This window comes from Centroberyx affinis, unplaced genomic scaffold, assembly GCF_046629955.1.
Source record: "Centroberyx affinis isolate AG114_WGS23_722 - 3 ecotype Tasmania unplaced genomic scaffold, CSIRO-AGI_Caff_v1 ptg000376l_1, whole genome shotgun sequence".
Lineage (NCBI taxonomy): Eukaryota > Metazoa > Chordata > Actinopteri > Beryciformes > Berycidae > Centroberyx > Centroberyx affinis.
Window position 1 is genome coordinate 146,357 of NW_027279045.1, and position 18,051 is coordinate 164,407.

General features: G+C 43.5%; 2 protein-coding genes across 2 annotated transcripts; one reads left to right on the forward strand and one right to left on the reverse strand.

Annotated features, from left to right (window-relative positions):
* Positions 1-373: 373 nt before the first annotated feature.
* Positions 374-10,653, reverse strand: aasdhppt (aminoadipate-semialdehyde dehydrogenase-phosphopantetheinyl transferase). The gene is made up of 7 exons (XM_071515891.1): positions 10,281-10,653; positions 9,816-9,929; positions 9,290-9,419; positions 7,024-7,145; positions 5,838-5,999; positions 2,219-2,287; positions 374-2,074 (listed from the first exon to the last, which is right to left on the reverse strand). Exons 1-7 carry the CDS (start codon positions 10,422-10,424, stop codon positions 1,907-1,909), a joined length of 909 nt encoding a protein of 302 aa, XP_071371992.1. The 5' UTR covers positions 10,425-10,653; the 3' UTR covers positions 374-1,906.
* A 1,788-nt stretch (positions 10,654-12,441) lies between these two features.
* msantd4 (Myb/SANT-like DNA-binding domain containing 4 with coiled-coils) lies at positions 12,442-15,375 on the forward strand. Its single transcript, XM_071515892.1, has 4 exons — positions 12,442-12,634; positions 12,866-12,961; positions 13,177-13,476; positions 14,605-15,375. Exons 1-4 carry the CDS (start codon positions 12,527-12,529, stop codon positions 15,373-15,375), a joined length of 1,275 nt encoding a protein of 424 aa, XP_071371993.1. The 5' UTR covers positions 12,442-12,526.
* Positions 15,376-18,051: the final 2,676 nt, after the last annotated feature.

An 18,051-nucleotide genomic window follows, 5' to 3' on the forward strand; every position in this document is an offset into this window, starting at 1 on the left:
CGGCTCAGCCAATTGTACGTCTGACAGAAATATAATAGCCAATCGTTTCCTCTCAGGTGTGTACCTGTCAGAGCTGTAGGGCCTAGTTTGGAGTTTTAGTTATTTGATTTTAATTTCAAATTTGATTTCAACTTCCCTAAATTAAATTAAGTTTTAATGTAATGAATTTGTAACGTATTCAATTTTAATGTAATATTAATGTAATGAAATGGTTTTAATCCATTTACTGTTTTTAACCAATCAAGTTTTAATCAATTTATTTTATGTAAAGCACTTTGAGTTGAATTCTATGTATGAATGGAGCTATATAAATAAATGTATTATTATTATTATTATTTAGTTTTGGTGTTACGATAATTTGTTAGTTGTGGTATAGTTTTAGATTTTTCACTTTTTTTTAAACATTTTAGGGTTTATTGGGTTTATTTTATTCCACCAGCATCAGGACCAAGCACAAAGCACAGCAGCAGCAATTCCATGTGTTTATGTATCTGTTCACCTCCGGGTGAGAGGGGGAGGTGGAGTGTGTAACGTCACAGATGTCGAGCCGCTGGTATACACACATTGTTTGACCTCTAACTTTTTATGATAGCCAGTTATTTCCTTCCCTGTGTGCGGGCGTACAGGCTTGTGATTATAGGTTGTGTTTAAGTAGTGTGATGCAGAATGAGGAAGACTGATACTGCAGCTACTAGCTTCCCCTTAAAGGAGAGGGAGGAGGGAAGCGAGTTAAAGCCCTGCTGACTAGCCCCTAATGGTCAACTAAATGTCCCTGACTAAAATAGATACACTGCCAGATGGAGAGAAAGAGAGAGACCGAGAGAGAGAAAGAGAGAGAGAGAGACAGACGAGAGATAGAAAAGGAAAGAGACAGAATGGGAAAGAGGATAGGGAGAAACAGAAAAAGGAGGAGAGAATGAATCCAAGGGAACAAGATGGGGGAAGAGGAAGAATGTAAGAGAGAGGAGAGAGTGGAAGGATGGGAGGAATGAGGTGCTGCACAGGGGGTAAAGACAGAGATAGATGTGGGGATGGAGAGCACACATCACAAGCATCTCACATACACACACACACACACACACACTTCTGAAAAAAGATGGTGAGACATGAAGAGTGATAGGAGACACAGATGGCCGGGCGGAGACGAGAACGAGAGCAGAGCGGGAGGAGCAGGACTGGACAGATCAAACCACAGACAACATTTTCAATACATCACCCTAGTGGTTATTGTACAATTTATCTCTGTGCTTTGTAAGTGTTAACTCACAATGGCTGCTAGGAAAAAATGGGCTAAAGGGAGAGAAAAGAACGATAGAGCGATAGAGGGGAAAATGATTGTTAGGAGAGCCATCAATCTCAGCTATAGATATAAAAGTGAATTATCAGCGTTTGTTTCTCCACTTCTTCACCACCCTCCCAAGTCATTTTCACTTCCACTCTTTCCGTCTGACACAGGAAAACGAGAGAGAGAGAGAGAGAGAGAGAGAGAGAGAGATGTTCCCTTGCATCTATAGTCTACATGGGGAATTTGATACAAATCATACAGCATAATCAATGAATTATTTATCTATTAACATACTTAAATTACATATTGTACATACTATACCTATTATCTGCCTACTGATAGATGGACATAAAATCTGTGGATGTATGTGTGTGTGTCACAGGTGTGTGTGTGTTTGTGTTGTGGGCTGCTGTGTGTGTACCAGGTGAGAAAGGAGAGTTTGAGAGGCAGTGTATATGAGTGTGTGTGTTTCTCTGGAGTTTTGGTTCTTTTTGGCACTTCTCAAATTACAGTACCAGATGTGTGTGTCGTTCAGTCTGGCACCTCAACCTTCCTCTTGTCCCAGAAGTCGGCGTCTTCATCTGAGTATGTGAGTGTGTGTGTGTGTGTGCAGATAGGTGTTTATTTGTATGAGTGTGTATCTGTCTGTCTCTCTGGTGCTTCGGCCTTCCTCTCGAAGCTGTCCCAGTAGGCGGGGTCTTCCTCTGTGAGGGGCGAGGCCAAGCCGATGAGGTCACTGAACGACAGCAGTGTAAACGTGGCGGGAGGAGGGAGAGTTGAAGGAGCAGGCTGAGAGAGAGAGAGAGAGAGAGAGAGAGGGAGAGAGAGAGAGAGAGAGAGAGAGAATCATTAACTGTAAACTGAAACAGGCACACATAAAGAGAGTGTAAATTTAGTTCAATTAGATATTACATTATATATTGTGTTCCTCACCCCAGCCCCAGCTTTATCTGGTGGTCCTAGTGCCACAGCAACATGATGGTCTGCGTCCAACAAGCTCTCCTGGAGAAACACACACACATAAAACACACACACACACACACACACACACACACACACATGTATAGTCTGCATATCTCACATTTACAATGATTCACATTCACTGCAAATACACCCATGGTATGACAAACGGCTATTTGCATCCTTATCATACACTCATACATACATTCACACTGCATGTGTCCACTTATACGTAACCTCTTGAATACATGCATACAAATCATCCATCCGTACGTATAATTTCCAGGGAAATAAAGGAGTGAAGATGCAGTTAGGTAACTGCAGTTAGGTTAGCTGGATTTACCAGTTGCATACCACTTCCCAGGCAAAGCATGGTGCCTATAGTACCAGTAAACGTGAAGCATGCAGAAAGCAGCACATAAAGAGGTGCATCTTTGTGTGGGAGAGGAAGCAGAGCCTTCTCCTACAGCACTCCATCCCTTTAGAAAAAGCTTTCTACCAACATCAGTCTCATTATTTAAGTCAAGAATCAAGACCCTCTTCATAACCCAAAATCAACTATAATTTCCTTTTGTTCCCTTCCCTGCTAAGTCTTGCTAGCTCTCTCACATTGACATACATTCATGAATGTGTATTCACTCTACCACTGACTCACCCACTTGCGCGCACACACACACACACACACACACACACACACACTAGAGTGACTTTTTGTTTTTCTTTCTTTCTTTTTGTTTTTAACTGAATTGTTTGAGTCCTTTTGTTTGCCCTGAAGCACTTTGTGACAAACTAGTCTTGTCTAGACTTCAAAAATAAGTTTTAATTTGCACTTCATAGCTGAATATACACAATTATTTTTACATATCCACATATTGACAGAAAAAACATCAATGTCCAGCGTCAGAAAAATCCCCTTTCACAGCATATATGATTAATACATGTGTCAAAATTAGGCGAATGTCCTATGCATAATGCACTTTTTTCTAGCCTTGCTTATGTGAATCTATGCATATTTTTTTTACTGGGGGTCTCCTTGGATTTGACTTTGACACCCAGGACATACTATGAATGTATTTGCATCCTATATTCACATTTCAAAGGACACATCTCTCGGCTCATCCGCTGTCACATTAGAGCCCTAATAGGGGATAGTTATCTTCCCTTCCACTCCCCCTCCATCCCTCACCTCTCTGCCTCTCTGTTGAGGCTGACGCTGACACAATACAATCGGACGGAAAAGGCAAAAAGCTGAGGAGGAAGGACAAGGGGTGGAGGGGTTGAGAGCGAGAGTTGGGGCATGCAAGTTACAGAATGATACACTGAAAGGGAGGGACGGAAGAGAGGAGGAAGAGAGAGAGAGATTAGCACTGGATAAATTAAGTACTTGCCCAGGATGGACGAAACGTCTTCAGTCATTTTGTTGATAAATAAGAGAGGAGAGTATCCAAGAGCCAGTGCGTGTGTGTGTGTTTATGTGTGTGTTTGTGCACAGCGTGCTCTGTTCAGTTTCTTTTGATGCCGCTCCTCTTACTTCTGTTTAGATAGAATGCAAAGTGTCAATTACTCAACTACCTCAGTTTGTATTCTTCTTACTGTGTGTGTGTGTGCAATTCTTTGATGTGCTGTATATTTATCACATTCTTTGCCATGTACGTGTGTTTCTCAAACTCTTCGCAAAGTGTGTGTGCACCAGCTATTATGTCCCTCCCTGCCCGTGTTGTGACCTCTCCATCAGAGGTTCATGGGGGTGACATCACCACAGGTCACCAGGAAGTGATCATTCTCAGATGTGCCCTCTCCAATCTAGCCAATCAGCACGCAGCGCGCCTTGGAGCCAGAGGACACAGGGTCAACAGCACTGCCGCTCACCTCATCTCTATGTTAATACCGAGTACAGCTTGCGTGTGTGTTTGTATATGAGACGCATCAACAGGTGGTTCTGGAAATTGATTCGGATCGAGTTGATCTGACCTCTACGGGTCGCAGTGATTATTCACTGATCACAAATAATAATGTGCCTTGTTGTTTTAAAGGAGGAGATACAGGAAGATGAACTGTCCGTCTTACCAGCTTCATTAAGGCGTTACTGCAGTCTGAAGTGGCTGTCTGTACATGTTGACACACGCTTTGGTGTACGTAGGCTTGAGTTTTACAGTATTAAGCATCTAAAATGTTACATATTTTTCTCCCTGGCCTGAGCACACCTTCAGAGATCTGCTTCATTCCTCCTTGCTTCATCCTACATGACTCCATCCTTTCTATCCAAACAAATCCTTCATGCTGCGTGTTGGTGTTACCTCACTTTGGCCCTAAAATCTATGTAGTTAAGAAAAGGAGGATGCATTACTATCTACCTGCGGTCGATATGAGTGAGCTGTTATTCCCTGGTGTGAAAACACAGACACCGAAGCAGCATTAGGCCTCCCCAACCCCGGTCAACACTTAGCGATTACCTGTCAACCCCTCTCTTGCTAGGGAGAAAGAGGAGGAGGGGGGAGAGAGCGGGACGAGAGGGAAGGCAGCATCAGGCTTTTCAAACCACTGACAACATTTTGCAATCACTTGTCAAGTCCTCTCTGACTGGGTGTGGAGGGAAGGAGGGAGAGGAGAAGGGACAGGGGAAGGGACAGCAGAGGAGGCAAAAGAGGAGAGAAAGGGAAAAAATGTGAGGGACTAAAGAAAGAAGGTGGAGAGGAGATGGGAGGGGAACAGAGAGACGAGGATATGGGAGAGAAAAGCGACGATGAAAGGGAGAAGTGGAGAGGAGTGGAAAAGAGGAGATGAAACAGGAAAGGAGAGGAAAGGTGAAGAGAAGTAAAAGAGGGGAGGAAAAAATGGAAAGGAGGGGATAGAGGAGGAGGAGGGGGGGGGGGTGATGGCAAGGGTTGATTCTTCTTCTCTGACAGAGAGGCACACTCCTCTAATCTCTTGTCTTGGTGTGAGGAAGGCTGGAGTGCCACTTGAGAGCCCCCCTATCGCAATCTCTTGTGTGTATTTCTCTGTAAGACCACTTCGGATTCACTTTGCAGATGCTGTCAAGAGGCGGTCGCTGGGGAATGGAGTGCAGACGACCCCACTGCAGAGCCACCGAGTATTTTCAGCCCTTCCTTTTAAGCACATTGATTTCCTACAGGCTGGTTCCAACTGGTTCCATGTTTGTTCCTGGTCTAAAAATATACCACCAGCCCCAAAATGTCATAAAATTAGTAACGGTTAAAAATGTCTACCACTATAAAATATAACTAAGCCTTTGAAAATAATCAGATGTTTTTTAAAGCAGTTATATTTTTTCAAATATCCTGACTAGACTGATATTTTAATTGATTTGAATCAGCCTTTATGAAATCTGAATTTCTCCAAATTCAAAAAAAGGTGGCTGCAGCAGTAGACAATGTGTCTTTTGTGTTTGGCCTGAAGGAGGCCTGAAGGTGAAGTGAAGCAAATCAAACCATCTTGACTGAATCTGTCTGTTTTGGTCTGTTCAGTCTGTCAGTAGCACAGGACGTCCAAAAGAATGACAACATCTTGCTTTTTTGTAATATTGTGATACTTGACCTTCTCGCCCTTCAAGCTTGTTCTCAAACGGACTCACTTCAAATATCCAGTCCTCTTCCTCTTCTTCATCCAGATGCATCTTGGTCTGGCGCAGCGCCCGGTCCTGTGTGATTGGTTGGGAGGACAGGTGAAACTCCGCCCTCTGCAGGTTGAAGCCCAGTCCTGTGCCAATGGCTTTGATGAAGCTCTCCTTCAGTGCCTTGACGGACAGTGAGGACAACCAATCAGCTCATTGGAAGGAGTACATGGAGAATTATAGATTACAGGTATATGAGAAAAACTTAAAAATACAGATAACATGGCTTTTGTGTGTGTGTGTGAGTGTGTGTGTGTGTGTCATGGCTCAACAGGTCCATAGCTTAGAGCGGCAATGAGTCCATGCACACTTTTAACAGTGTGTATACAAGAGTGTGTGTATGAATGCGCACGTCTAAGTGTAAATGTGTGTGTGGGTCCAGCCAAAACCCTGCTCGACAGCCAATGAGCCACAATAACAGTATTACAAGGCTAATCACTATGGCAACCGTCGAGCACTGCCATTAGTCAACAGTGTGGTGATGATATCAGAGCTTGACGTCTCTGTGCCACCCTCTCAATCTCACAACATCTTTACTTAGCACCACCATTACTGTCCCTGTCCATCTGTGTCTGTGTGTGTGTGTGTGTGTCTGAGAGAGAGAGTGAGAGAGAAAGCGAATGAGAGACAGAGAGAAAGAGAGAGAAAAGGAAAAGAGGCAACACATGGATGTGTGTGGTAGAATTAGAGGGGGGTCAAGATAGAATATGATTAAAAGAGTGTGTAGGAAAGGGAGAAGAAGAAAGAGAGAGAGACAGAGAGGAGAACGTGCCTCATAACTGTTGGCGACATGTTTGTTCCATATCTGTTGACTTGCTTTTGTGCTTCTATATGTACTGAGCAGCCGCAGAAGAACTAAACAGCACAATTTAGGGTACACAATGTATATGATTACACTAATTAGGATTCTCTGCATACGAGAGAGAGAGAGAGAGAGAGGGAGAGAGAGGGAGAGAGAGAGAGAGAGAGAGAGAGAGAGTTCAACACTTAGCATGTGTCAAATGTACAAATGTGTGCATCTCAGGGGGCATTTGTGCTGTTATTTTCTCCTTTCACACACACACACACACACACACACACATGCACACCACTCCCGGCCCAGCAGCGATGCAATGTGATGACAGGGTAGTATGGTTGCCATGGTTACCCAGTGGCGGTAGAACGCGCCGAGCTGCTGGCGTTCCAAGCCGGCTGATTGGATGACGCTCCACTCATACTCAGTAAACTGACGAGTCATGATGCGGAAAAACTCAAGCACAGAGCTGCTACCTGGAGAGAGAGAAGGAGGGATGGATGGAGAGAGAGAGAGAGAGAGAGAGAGAAAGATAGAGAGAGACGGAGGATAGAAGAGGAATGGGGTGGAAGGAAATAGGAAGCAGGGTGAGAGGGCAGAAGAAGAAGAGTAGATGGGGCATGAGGAGGGACAAGTGGAAATGTGGATGGAGATTGAGACAAAGGTTGGGGTAGAGAGAGAGAGAGACAAAGTAGGAAGGAGAGAGGAAGAGAGAGGAAAAGAGAGCAGAAGGAGGTGAGAGAGACACAGAGGGGGAGTGGGAGGGAGGGAGTGAGATATAATATAGAGATAGAGACATCCTCTGATGATTATTCCAAACACATCATTCCCTCCATGCCATCAGCGTCCTGCAGAAACCTCTTTTCTCCAATCCTCCCGTTTTTTTTTGTTTTTCCATCATACCTGACAGTAGACGCCCGCCCCTCCTACATGCAGAAAATGCACAAAACCATTCAAAATGTATGTAATCTGTCAAAAACACATGGCAGACAATACGGTTATCAGTTTTTATCAGTTAAAAACTTGACTTTCAGGAGATACTAAATTGACACTGGTGATGACCATTTGCTGACCTAGAAATATCTCATAACACCTCAGATTTTAATGTGAAGAGGTAGACTGACTGTGACATATACACATAACAAACATGCGCACACACAACCACCACTGATACAAAGGGAGAAGCCTCAGCCTAAATGCTTTGACATATAGCAAGACAATAGAGACACCTTGTGGCCAAGATGGGAAATGTAAATCCAATACAAATTCTGGCTTATGCTGGACACACACACAGCACAACTGATAGGCTGATTACAGCTGCGATTTGGCTATTGCAAAAAAAATTTCACCAGTTTGAGATGGTTGATTTTTACGACTTGAATCCAAACAAGTCTTGTATACCATCTCACACTACAGGGGTACATCGACTCAGATTTGAATCAAGACCAGCAACAGCCAATGAGAATTGAGGGTGACTAAAGAAAAAAAATACAGTAAGTATGGAAAGAAAATTGTTCTACCTCCGTGTTTATTTGGGTTCCATGCTGTAAAAACACAGGAGCTTGTGTTTTCGTATGATTAGGAGGCTGCATGGTGTGATAACTCAAATAGTGTGTGTGTGTGTGTGTGTCTTTACTTTGACGTCAAGTGTGTGATCCTTAAGTCTAATTCTTCATCCAGTGTGTGCGCTTCTATGACGCAGGAGGAAAAAAATCTGTGAATGCCAGTTGTTAAGTATGTGAAGTCCAAACTTTCCAGTCTGTTCAGTTGTGTAGTGTGTGTCTGCTGCCTAATGGAACTGGAGCTTTCATTGGAGCCATGCTATTTGTCCGTGGGAGAGACAGTGACAGAGAGAGAGTATCAGAGAAACTGTTCATGTATGTGTGAGAGAGAAACGGAGGTAAAGAGTGAATGTTGCAGTTAACATCCCACCTCTGTATTTTCCTCTCACAGTCTCATTGCCATTCTCATGCTGCTTCCCTTGCCCTTCTTTCCTCTCTCTCTTTTCCCCAGAGCATTGGGCTGCATGTGACTTTCAATCCCCTCGGATAAAGAGGCTTTTTGTGAGGGATTTTGTGATGGTAAAGAAGAGTGTGACTGAGGGAATTTAAGATAGACAGACGGTCTCGTTGAGGAGCTTCACAATCTGAAGCCTAAACAGGTTTGCTTTCATTTGGGGTGACAGAACATCTGTTACGTCTGTTTGGGAAGTTGAATGTTGTTTTTGTGTTTTGCTGTGCATTAACTAGTTCATCTTCCTCCTGGCAGACACAAAACCCATTGTTTTCAATGAATGACCACTTGCCTCTCATTGATATCTATGTGAGCCTGTTCATTCAGCTCTGAGGAGGAAGGGTCATTTTATTCTTGAACTATGCTCATTTCCCAATGACACATAAATGTGTCCTTGTCCATCACACATTTTGTAGACTACTTGTAAATTCACCCCAGGAAGAAACCATAACTATTCAACCATATGTGATTGTACAAAAAAATCAAGCTTTGTGCTATTTCTACTAATGCATTATCAGTGAAATATACTGTATGCAGTTCCCAATATACTTGCAAATACCGGCCGATATTATCAGTACAGATTTAGCTGTTAAACCCCAACATTTACCTGGCATGGTGGTCTTCATGACATCCACACCGACCTGCATCCCCCGCTCTGCAGCTAGCACAGCGTAGTCCCCCTGGTGGGACAGGTTGAAACTCCAGGTCCAGGGTTCAGGACCTGAATCTGGACTGACCTGGACGCAGAAAGCAAGGCAGGGTCAGAGATGTTAAAATTGTGAATTGTGAAAAAACATTACAGGCCCATCAGGAACCAATTTCATGTTCACTGACAATTAAACGAGTAGCAAAATAGTTGCACTTTTTGTTAGACAATTAACTCAGTGGGTCCCTACTTGACATGCATGCTCTCATTTTCACCATTTGAGTGTCTGAGGACTAGACAGTATTAATGATTAGGGCTCATCTCTGAATCATGTTAACCACAGAATCTGAATCTCTGTCTTTCAGTAGTTACAATAATAAATGTGCAGCTTTTTGTCTTGACACTGGGACTAAACAGAATGTCACATGAAGAGAGTGCCATACAGTTTGTTAGATGGCTGTACAAAGATACGTTCAATATAGTTTACCTTCAGGGGTGCTGCCAGGTAAGGCTTCCCTCTGGGAGAGCGCTCCAGCCGGATCTCTGACCAGGGAACACCCATTCTGTCACACACCAGCCTCCTCAGTAACAACCTGCCAGCCTGGTGGAGGGGGTGGGGGGGGATACTGTACTGTATGTTAAATGCATTTTGAAATTTGGTAGATAGATTTGAAACCAACTCATTCTGCCTAGTGACAGATACAGACAGACAGAGAGAGAGAGAGAGAGAGAGAGAGAGAGAGAGAGAGAGAGAGAGAGAGAGAGAGAGAAAGAAAGAGATATCTACAGTATCACACATGGAGAACGGGGGAGGACTCTCTCTCGCGATATAATACTAGAGGCTAAAATGGTACAGCGCTCGCGGGATCGATGCACGCATTCTCCAAGGAAAGATTTGGAGCTAAACACGGCACCCACATGCTGTCCGTCCCACATGTAGATTCAGACTCACCATGGCTGATTTGGCATCCTTAGCAAACATAAACTGTCCGATTCTGTCCTTCTCCTCCCGCTGAATGCAGCGAGCCGCGTACAGCCACTCGGACCGGGTCGGTGTCCACGACCCGCACCGAAAGGCCCAGCGAACAGACCCCATCACACTTTAAACCCGTCCGCTCCTGTAAACTGAACTACTCCACAACTTTAGGGTGGTCATCACTTCTCAGGTAACGCTGGCTAACGTTAGCAGTGTGCCGGGTGGAGCTAGCAGGTCATGCTTGGATTTGAAGTTGAGAGGAAAAGTTGTATGTCAAACGTTTAGGTTTTCAGCTAAGCTAGAGCACCACCTCACCTTGAACTGAGGCTGGTAAAACAAACTACACAAAATATGGAGGCTCTGTTTACATTTTGGACTTGACAGCTAGGTGTAAACACATGCCCGGAAGAGTCGGAGGCGGTGCGTAATAGCGTCATAAATGGGCGCGGTGGAGGATTGACCAATAGGAGCGATTTTTACAGTGCGTCACTAATGATACCTTCATATTCTCTCAGAAATATCGTAATTGTGAAATTTACGCATACACGAAGCGGCAAATACGACTGGGGAAAGTTGGAATTTTCTATTGTACCCGAGTTACCGAGATGTGACGTTCGGCAGGGAATCGTGGAAGTCGTGCCGATGGTACAAGTGATGTGTATACCACAACGTTTGGCCAATAAATGAATCAAAACATCAATTACATCCAATTACACGCATTTTCCTCTCTTCATGCTGGCACTGCAGTACAAAATAACTCTGTGCTGCTTGAATAATAGCAACTAAAACGCTACTTTTGTTACAGGGACCATTTTGCAATTGTTTCCGAGTAAAATCACTTGAAATCTGATTTACCACATGGAATTTCGGAAATGAGAACTTATGAGGCGCACGTGAAGGCAACATTAAAATTGTGTCGTTATGATGGTGTTTTTGATTGATGTACATCTGCGATTTACGCCGTCTGATCGGCAAGGTGAGTTGTATTATCAGTATGGCTAATCTCACATATAATAGGCTGGGGGGAAATTTGACAATTCACCAAGCGACATGTTACGTTGTTCGATGAAACGATTTTGTTTCTGTGGATTTTATATTTGTACACTGACCGCTGCATATCTTGCTGTGCGTGTCCCATAGGAAAAAAAATTGGCTACATTTCACATACCTCATAATGTGTTTTAGAGATATGTTTCAAAATGAACAAAAATGGCGAAAAATGTATTTGTACATGCAGATAACAGTCAATGAAGTAGCCTATATCTTGGGAGCTATATTTGGACATACTTGCACACATACAGTATGTTAGCGTATTGGAAGAAATCGTATTTACATTTACATGTTGTATATTTTGAAACGTATTTCTAAACATTCTCGAGTGTACTGTATGTTAAATGTATTTTCTTGCCGTAATGGGGTGTTGAATTTAACTAGGTGGTGTAGTCTGCTCATATTAGCACCATAGATAATGCATTACAGGTTAATATACTGTAGAGGCAATACATTGGCCAGGCTTTGCACATCAGCAATATTTCCTTCAGAGATGACAGTATAATAAAAACTACCATTGGTCATAAATGTCAGCTGAATTCACCACACAGACCTACTTTGCCTCAAAATTGTGCATTTTATGGCTTCACAGGATCTCTTACCCATATACGCCTCTCCAGTGGAACAGCTGGGATCAGCACCTCAGTCTGCCACATGGGAACCTAGGGAAGTCTTCCTTGACCAAAGCTCTTCTATTTGGGAAGACTCTGGAGTCTGTTGCACTTGGATTAAGTTTAGCGCTACACACCCATGGCTCTCTTGATCTGAAGACCAAGACTCCAAGATACCTTGGATTCCCATATTCCCCTCCTCCATCCATCTTGTAATGCGTCTCTCTTTGTACCCCAATTTCCCTTTTCCCCCTCTCTGATACATTCCTCTTTCATTCCTTCCATTTCTCTCTCTCACGTTCTTCTCCGCTGCTCCTGTTTCTCCTTCCCTACCTGTTTCTTCTTAGTCACCTTCTTCCACAGTTCCTCTTTCTACCATTTCTTTTGCTACCTCAACCCATCATCGCTCTCTCCCTCTCACAGGATCCATCTCTTCCTCTCTCCTTTCTCCACATCCATCTACTTTTCTGTCCATTTGTCCCTCTCTCTCTCTCTCTCTCTCTCTCTCTCTCTCCCTGGGCGCTCTGGCCCCTCCTCACCGCCAAGCTGGATTTCCTGCAGATGAAGCAGCTGAAGAGGAAGAGGAAGAGTAACTACAGTGTTAGAGAGACACAGACACTCATCAGGGAGATCCACAAGAGACGGGACGTCTTGTTCTCCAGACAGCAGGTGTTCTGTTCTGCTCTATTCTAACAGTTGAGTTGATGCACAGTAATAAGGATATATGCAACAAAATAAAATAAAAACGGATCGCTAAGTTCTACAGCAATAAAAATGACATTTTTTTTATTGACTTACAATTTATAAGAGCCAAAATGTCTTGGAATTAGTAGAATAAAACTGCTTGGTACTTATTCTGTCTGTGTGTCTCTGAACATTTCCATGTGTTCCCTCCAACAGAACACGGCCATTAATGAGCTGAAGAGACAGGCATGGGAAGAAGTGGCAGGAGGTGTCAATGCACTGGGAGAGGGGGAGCTACGCACTGCTGCTGAGGTGTGTGTGTGTGTGTGTGTGTGTGTTTGTGTGTGTATGTGTGTGCATGTTCATGCATTTCAGTGTTCAAATGGCAGTTTTAGCTCTGTCTTTCAATCCCGACTCATTAGTGTGCCTTTAGGAACTTCTTTACTTCCCTTCTTGTCTTCTCTTTCCCTCTCATACTCCTGTCCTTCCCACCTCACCTCACCTCTCTCCTCTCCTCTCCTCTCCAGGTGAAGCGTCGCTACTTGGACTGGCGTGCACTGATGAAGAGGAAACAGCTACAGGCTGAGCTCTCCCTCTCCTCCTCCTCCTCCTCCTCTTTGGTCCTGAAGGCAGAATACGACCCCTCCTCCCCCGAGCACGAGGCCGCCTCACTGGGATCTGGGTGCGACCAGTTGCTTGACCTCTCAGGCTTCCCCAAGGACTGCCACTGCGAATGGCCAGAGCTGGCGGCTCTGGGGGAGCCGAGCGGACCGGCCATGATGGCACCGCCGGGCGTGAAGATGGAGGAGGACGTCACTGAGTACCGAGTAAGAGAGCGCCTAAGAAGATTTTTATGTTCTGCCACCCAGGGACATGTTATCCAGGACATGATGACGTCATGGTGGCGTCTGTCTGTCTGTGTGCCTGTGTGTGTGTGTAGAGACATTCTTGTGAACACAATAACAATACATGGACACTCATACTTACACCACAGGTTCCCTCTGTAGAGTAGATGATCTGATTAGATTTCAGAGCACCTTGCTGCATAAATTTGCATATTAATAAAGAATAACCGACTTTAATGAAACTACTGTAAGTCCTTAATGCTTTAAGATACAGAGTTCATCTTAACACCACCCATGTGTTACGTAAAGGCAAGTATGTGGACAGAAATATTTACTAATTAGTGCAGTCATTTGCTTAATTAATAACCTCATTAGTATACCTGGCTATGTTTAATATATCATGGTGATTATGCCAACACATCAGGCAGCTCAAGTGCCTCTTGCTAACACGATTTTTTGATTTGCATCATGTAGGATCACTAATCAGAGATCACATTAAATTACGCAAACATTCTCTGTGTAAATTAAGCCGTAGATTCCCCTTAAACGTGCCATTTCAATGTTATTTGTAGTGATCTGATCATTAAGGTCTATTTTGAGACCATACCACTTCCACCACTCATCTTAAAAATCTCAAATCTTCCACAATACTTTTTCCTGCTCTTGCTCCTCATATTTTGACGGTGCTCGTATGTGACTAAACTGTATCCAGATTACGTATAATTCCCATCACATTATGAGCCTGACAGTCTCCACTGTCATAATGCAAGCAAAATTGCATTGCAAAAAGGTATCAAACTTATCACTTAAAGCCTCTTAATGTTTCATCAGCTGGTCACATGAAAGTATTAAGCTGGGGTCTCGTGTTTTGGTTTGAATTATAAAATACATTTAGGAAACTCTAACTAATACTACCCTAAAAGGACTGAAAAACCATAGTATGTCAGCACACAAGGAAAGTTCATATTGAGTGTGGCATTGTTACAAAAAGTACACAAATTTTATTTATTATTATTTATTTATTAATTTTCATCGATAAACCGTATCTGTATCATTTCTTCGGAGTGTGTGTACCCACATATTTAATGACTTCACTCTCTCATTCTCTAGTTGGATGGTGATGGTGATGTGGGAGATGGTGACGGGGAAATTGATGAAGACGATTTCCCCTCCCTCCTCAGTGACATCGAGTCGCGTGGCGAGGGGCGTGTGCCTGAGGTCTACTCCCACATCGAGTTTGGCATGCTCGCCTCCTCCAAAGCTCCCACCTCCACCACAAACCAGGACGTCCCGCTGGGCGCCGGCCTGATGGGAACGGGCGTGCAGGCCCACGGACTGGGTGGACTGACCAATCACGAGAGCGTGGGGCCGGGGTTTCTGGTTGCCGTGGAGAAACAGCGGCTGGAGCTGGAAAAACAACGCCTGGCCGTGGAAACTGAGCGCCTGGCGGTGGAAAAGGAGAGGCTGATGGTGGAGAAGGAACGACTGAGGCAGGCGGAGGTGGAGAGGGAGCGACTGCAGCTGGAGAGAGAGAGGTTACAGGTAGAGAGGGAGAGGCTGAGGGTCCTGCTCCTGAGCCAATCAGAACGCGTCGACTCCTCCTTTACCCAGCCGCCCCAGCAAGGCCCGCCCTCCTCCTCCACGTCCTCTTTGTCCGCTGCCCACGATGGACAGAAGGAGAGAGAGAAGGAAAGTAAAAGATGGATGCCGGCGGTGGATCTGGAGACAGAAAGGCTGAGGCTGGAGAAGGAGAGACTGCAGCTGGAGAAAGAGAGACTGCAGTTCTTCAAGTTTGAGTCTGGCAGACTGCAGATAGAGAGAGAGCGCCTCCAAGTGGAGAAAGAGAGACTGCAGCTGCACAAAGACCATCAGGGCCACTGAGAGAGAGAATGAAGAGAGAGAGAGAGAGAGAGAGAGAGAGAGAGAGAGAGGACAAGGAATGAATACAAAATCAGCCAGTCGAGAAGCAGCACTACACAGGAAATACTTGATTTTCATAAAGCTAATGCAGCCTTCAGGGAGCAAATAAGTGTGCGCTCTCAAGACTGAGAACACTTGTGTTTGCACCAGCAGCTGCTCCCTGGTCAAGTTTTCCACACTGGTTTTCCCATGGAAGGTGTGAAGCATAGGAGTGATCGTTCCTGATTGGAATTTGGCCAAGGAGAAGACTGAGATGGAGGATTGTCATATGTATGTGTGTGAAACAGCAGTGCCTTGAGATGCCTTCATACAATGTGTGACAAGACAGCTGAAGAGAGAAAGCTGTCCTGTGTTGCGTTTTCTCTTCTCTTTTAGGTATTGGCACTGTCACATACCTACAGCCTCTGTTCACTTTTCTGTTCTGATCCATAATTGCAGTCTTGCACCATCTGTTGAAACACTGTCACCCCACTACTGGATTTGTTCATATTTTTCACTGGATTCAAGACATTTTCTTCACTCTCAAATTGACCATGTATCTAAGAGTTGAAGATGAGTATTACATGGATTATTAAGCTTTTGGGGTTTGTTTACACTGGTATTATTTGTAAACATTGAAAAATGAAGCCAGTTCAACATACTGTAGGTATCTTTGTAATAGGTGGCTTCACTAAATCAAACAATGGCTGTCCCGGATAATTACTCTCTGAACGGTGGTTATCAAATCACTGTGGCAACCCAGGATTTTACAATCTACCTGTGAGCACGTTCACATAAAAGGGGCAGCGTTTGTAATGATTTGTAATTATTTCATGGGAGCTTAGCTTGAGCTAAATTAAACCTGGAGCTGTAATAGTTTTATTTACTGAAATAAGCCGGGTTTATCTGGAAATCTTGTTCTGTGGAACATTCCTCTGGGAGGTATTTCATGAAGTCTGTTTTACGTCCTGAATAACTCCATTTGATGAAGGAAGCTTGAATGGATGCCAGTTATGTTCCTATGGCAACTTGTGCATTGAGCCAAACCTGGATGGGAGCAGGTTTAACATGGCTAAGTCTGACTTAGTAAAAGACGGCTAATTTACCTATAGTTGTGTAAGCCTACTACTACTACTACTGTACGTTGCAACTGATCTACATTCTGTTTAGATCAATTCATTTGCAATACAGAAAATTATGAAGGAACGTATTGCAACTAATGCGTAATGTGGTTGGCAGTTTATTGCCAGGCTGCATCTCCCACAGCAGTATTGCCTTTATTGGTAATCGTATGTTTGTAATTCTCATAATATTTAATGTTACGTTTCAGCCTGCTTTAAAATTGCCAGAGTGCTCACTTCAATTGATTGCCCAAGACTTCAGTCAGCTTGATCGACGAAGCTGCAGACCACCTTTGTGAAACAGAATGAATTGAGACTACAATACTGTGCTAACTCAACTACACTCACTCATAGAAACTTAAACAATGTCATGGGAATCATGACCTATTGTATTGGCAGCTGTGTTTAATATTCCATCTTTGATTCTCATGCACATTCACACATAAATGCTCATTTCCATGACAGCATCATCAAAACGCTATGGCACGTGAGATTTACTCTCTACTTCACAGGCTTTCCTCTGCTTGACTGCTGACTTTGGGCTGAAACCAAATTACAGACAATCAGATGCTGACATAATAAAAAAAAGTTCCATATGTAGAATTTGTTTGTCCGGTTGTTCATCACACACATGCCGCAGGTTAGCACTGAATATGCTTGACAAAATGAGATAAGTTTGAGCAGCTTTTCAGCAGCCCATCTGGGCATACTGAATCATCTAAGAAAGAAAATAAATGTAAGAAAATAAAATATTGGACTGTGAACTGAATGCACCTTTACATTTTAGAAATATGATGGTACATCTGAGAGGATGGGATCATAACATCTTATTCTGCACTTTTGCCAACCAAATCAGCCCATCAATCTGTTGTACTGTGTGCTTGCCTTTAAATTTTAGCTTCATAAAAGATTTTTAAATGTCAAAAGGAACTGTTACTTGTACAGAATGTTTTGTATGCTATTTCTATCCGTCTTGGTGTCAGCTGTTTGTGTTCACATAGCCACATTACATGGTAATGGTTGTGACTTTGTACATTTGACCGCCAAGGTTAAAGTGATATTTCACTGTTAGTATAACATTTGGTGTTTTTGCCATTTAGATTGCTAGACTTGGAAAAGAGCCTGAACATCTGGTGACTGCACATTACGGGGGCAGCTATTGGACATTCAGTGTTAATAGAGTCATGTGAGGCGAGCATGCCAGAAAATTAAAGTGTACTTAGTGAAATATTGCTTGACCATATTTTTGAAGGTAATATTTTTAGTTCTGTGGTGCCATATACATACTGTAAAGAGCGACTGGATACTGAAAACTGTATACTGCTACTGTATACTTAAAGCACAATATGTTCATTTACAATGCCGTTTTTTTGTTTCATCTCAACATTAAAAATCTGATTTTACTTGTTTAGACTACAACAAAACAATCAGGACCCACTCACTTCCTGATCTGAGACCAGTTTTTCTATTAAATCAGCATGATGTCAGGTCATGTGACCTGACCAGTAATCCTGGAACAGAGCTATTAGAAGTCTTT

What these genes read in the sequence shown, in the direction of transcription:
- aasdhppt (XM_071515891.1), bottom strand. Translation starts at nt 10,424, where the DNA reads ATGGGGTCTGTTCGCTGGGCCTTTCGGTGCGGGTCGTGGACACCGACC. An exon ending in CATGAAGACCACCATGCCAG is followed by an intron (nt 7,146 to 9,289) that starts GTAAATGTTGGG and finishes CTCTCTCTCCAG; the next exon opens with GTAGCAGCTCTGTGCTTGAG. An exon ending in GCGCGTTCTACCGCCACTGG is followed by an intron (nt 6,000 to 7,023) that starts GTAACCATGGCA and finishes CTGTCCGTCAAG; the next exon opens with GCACTGAAGGAGAGCTTCAT.
- msantd4 (XM_071515892.1), top strand. Translation starts at nt 12,527, where the DNA reads ATGAAGCAGCTGAAGAGGAAGAGGAAGAGTAACTACAGTGTTAGAGAG. An exon ending in TCTTGTTCTCCAGACAGCAG is followed by an intron (nt 12,635 to 12,865) that starts GTGTTCTGTTCT and finishes TCCCTCCAACAG; the next exon opens with AACACGGCCATTAATGAGCT. An exon ending in AGCTACGCACTGCTGCTGAG is followed by an intron (nt 12,962 to 13,176) that starts GTGTGTGTGTGT and finishes TCTCCTCTCCAG; the next exon opens with GTGAAGCGTCGCTACTTGGA.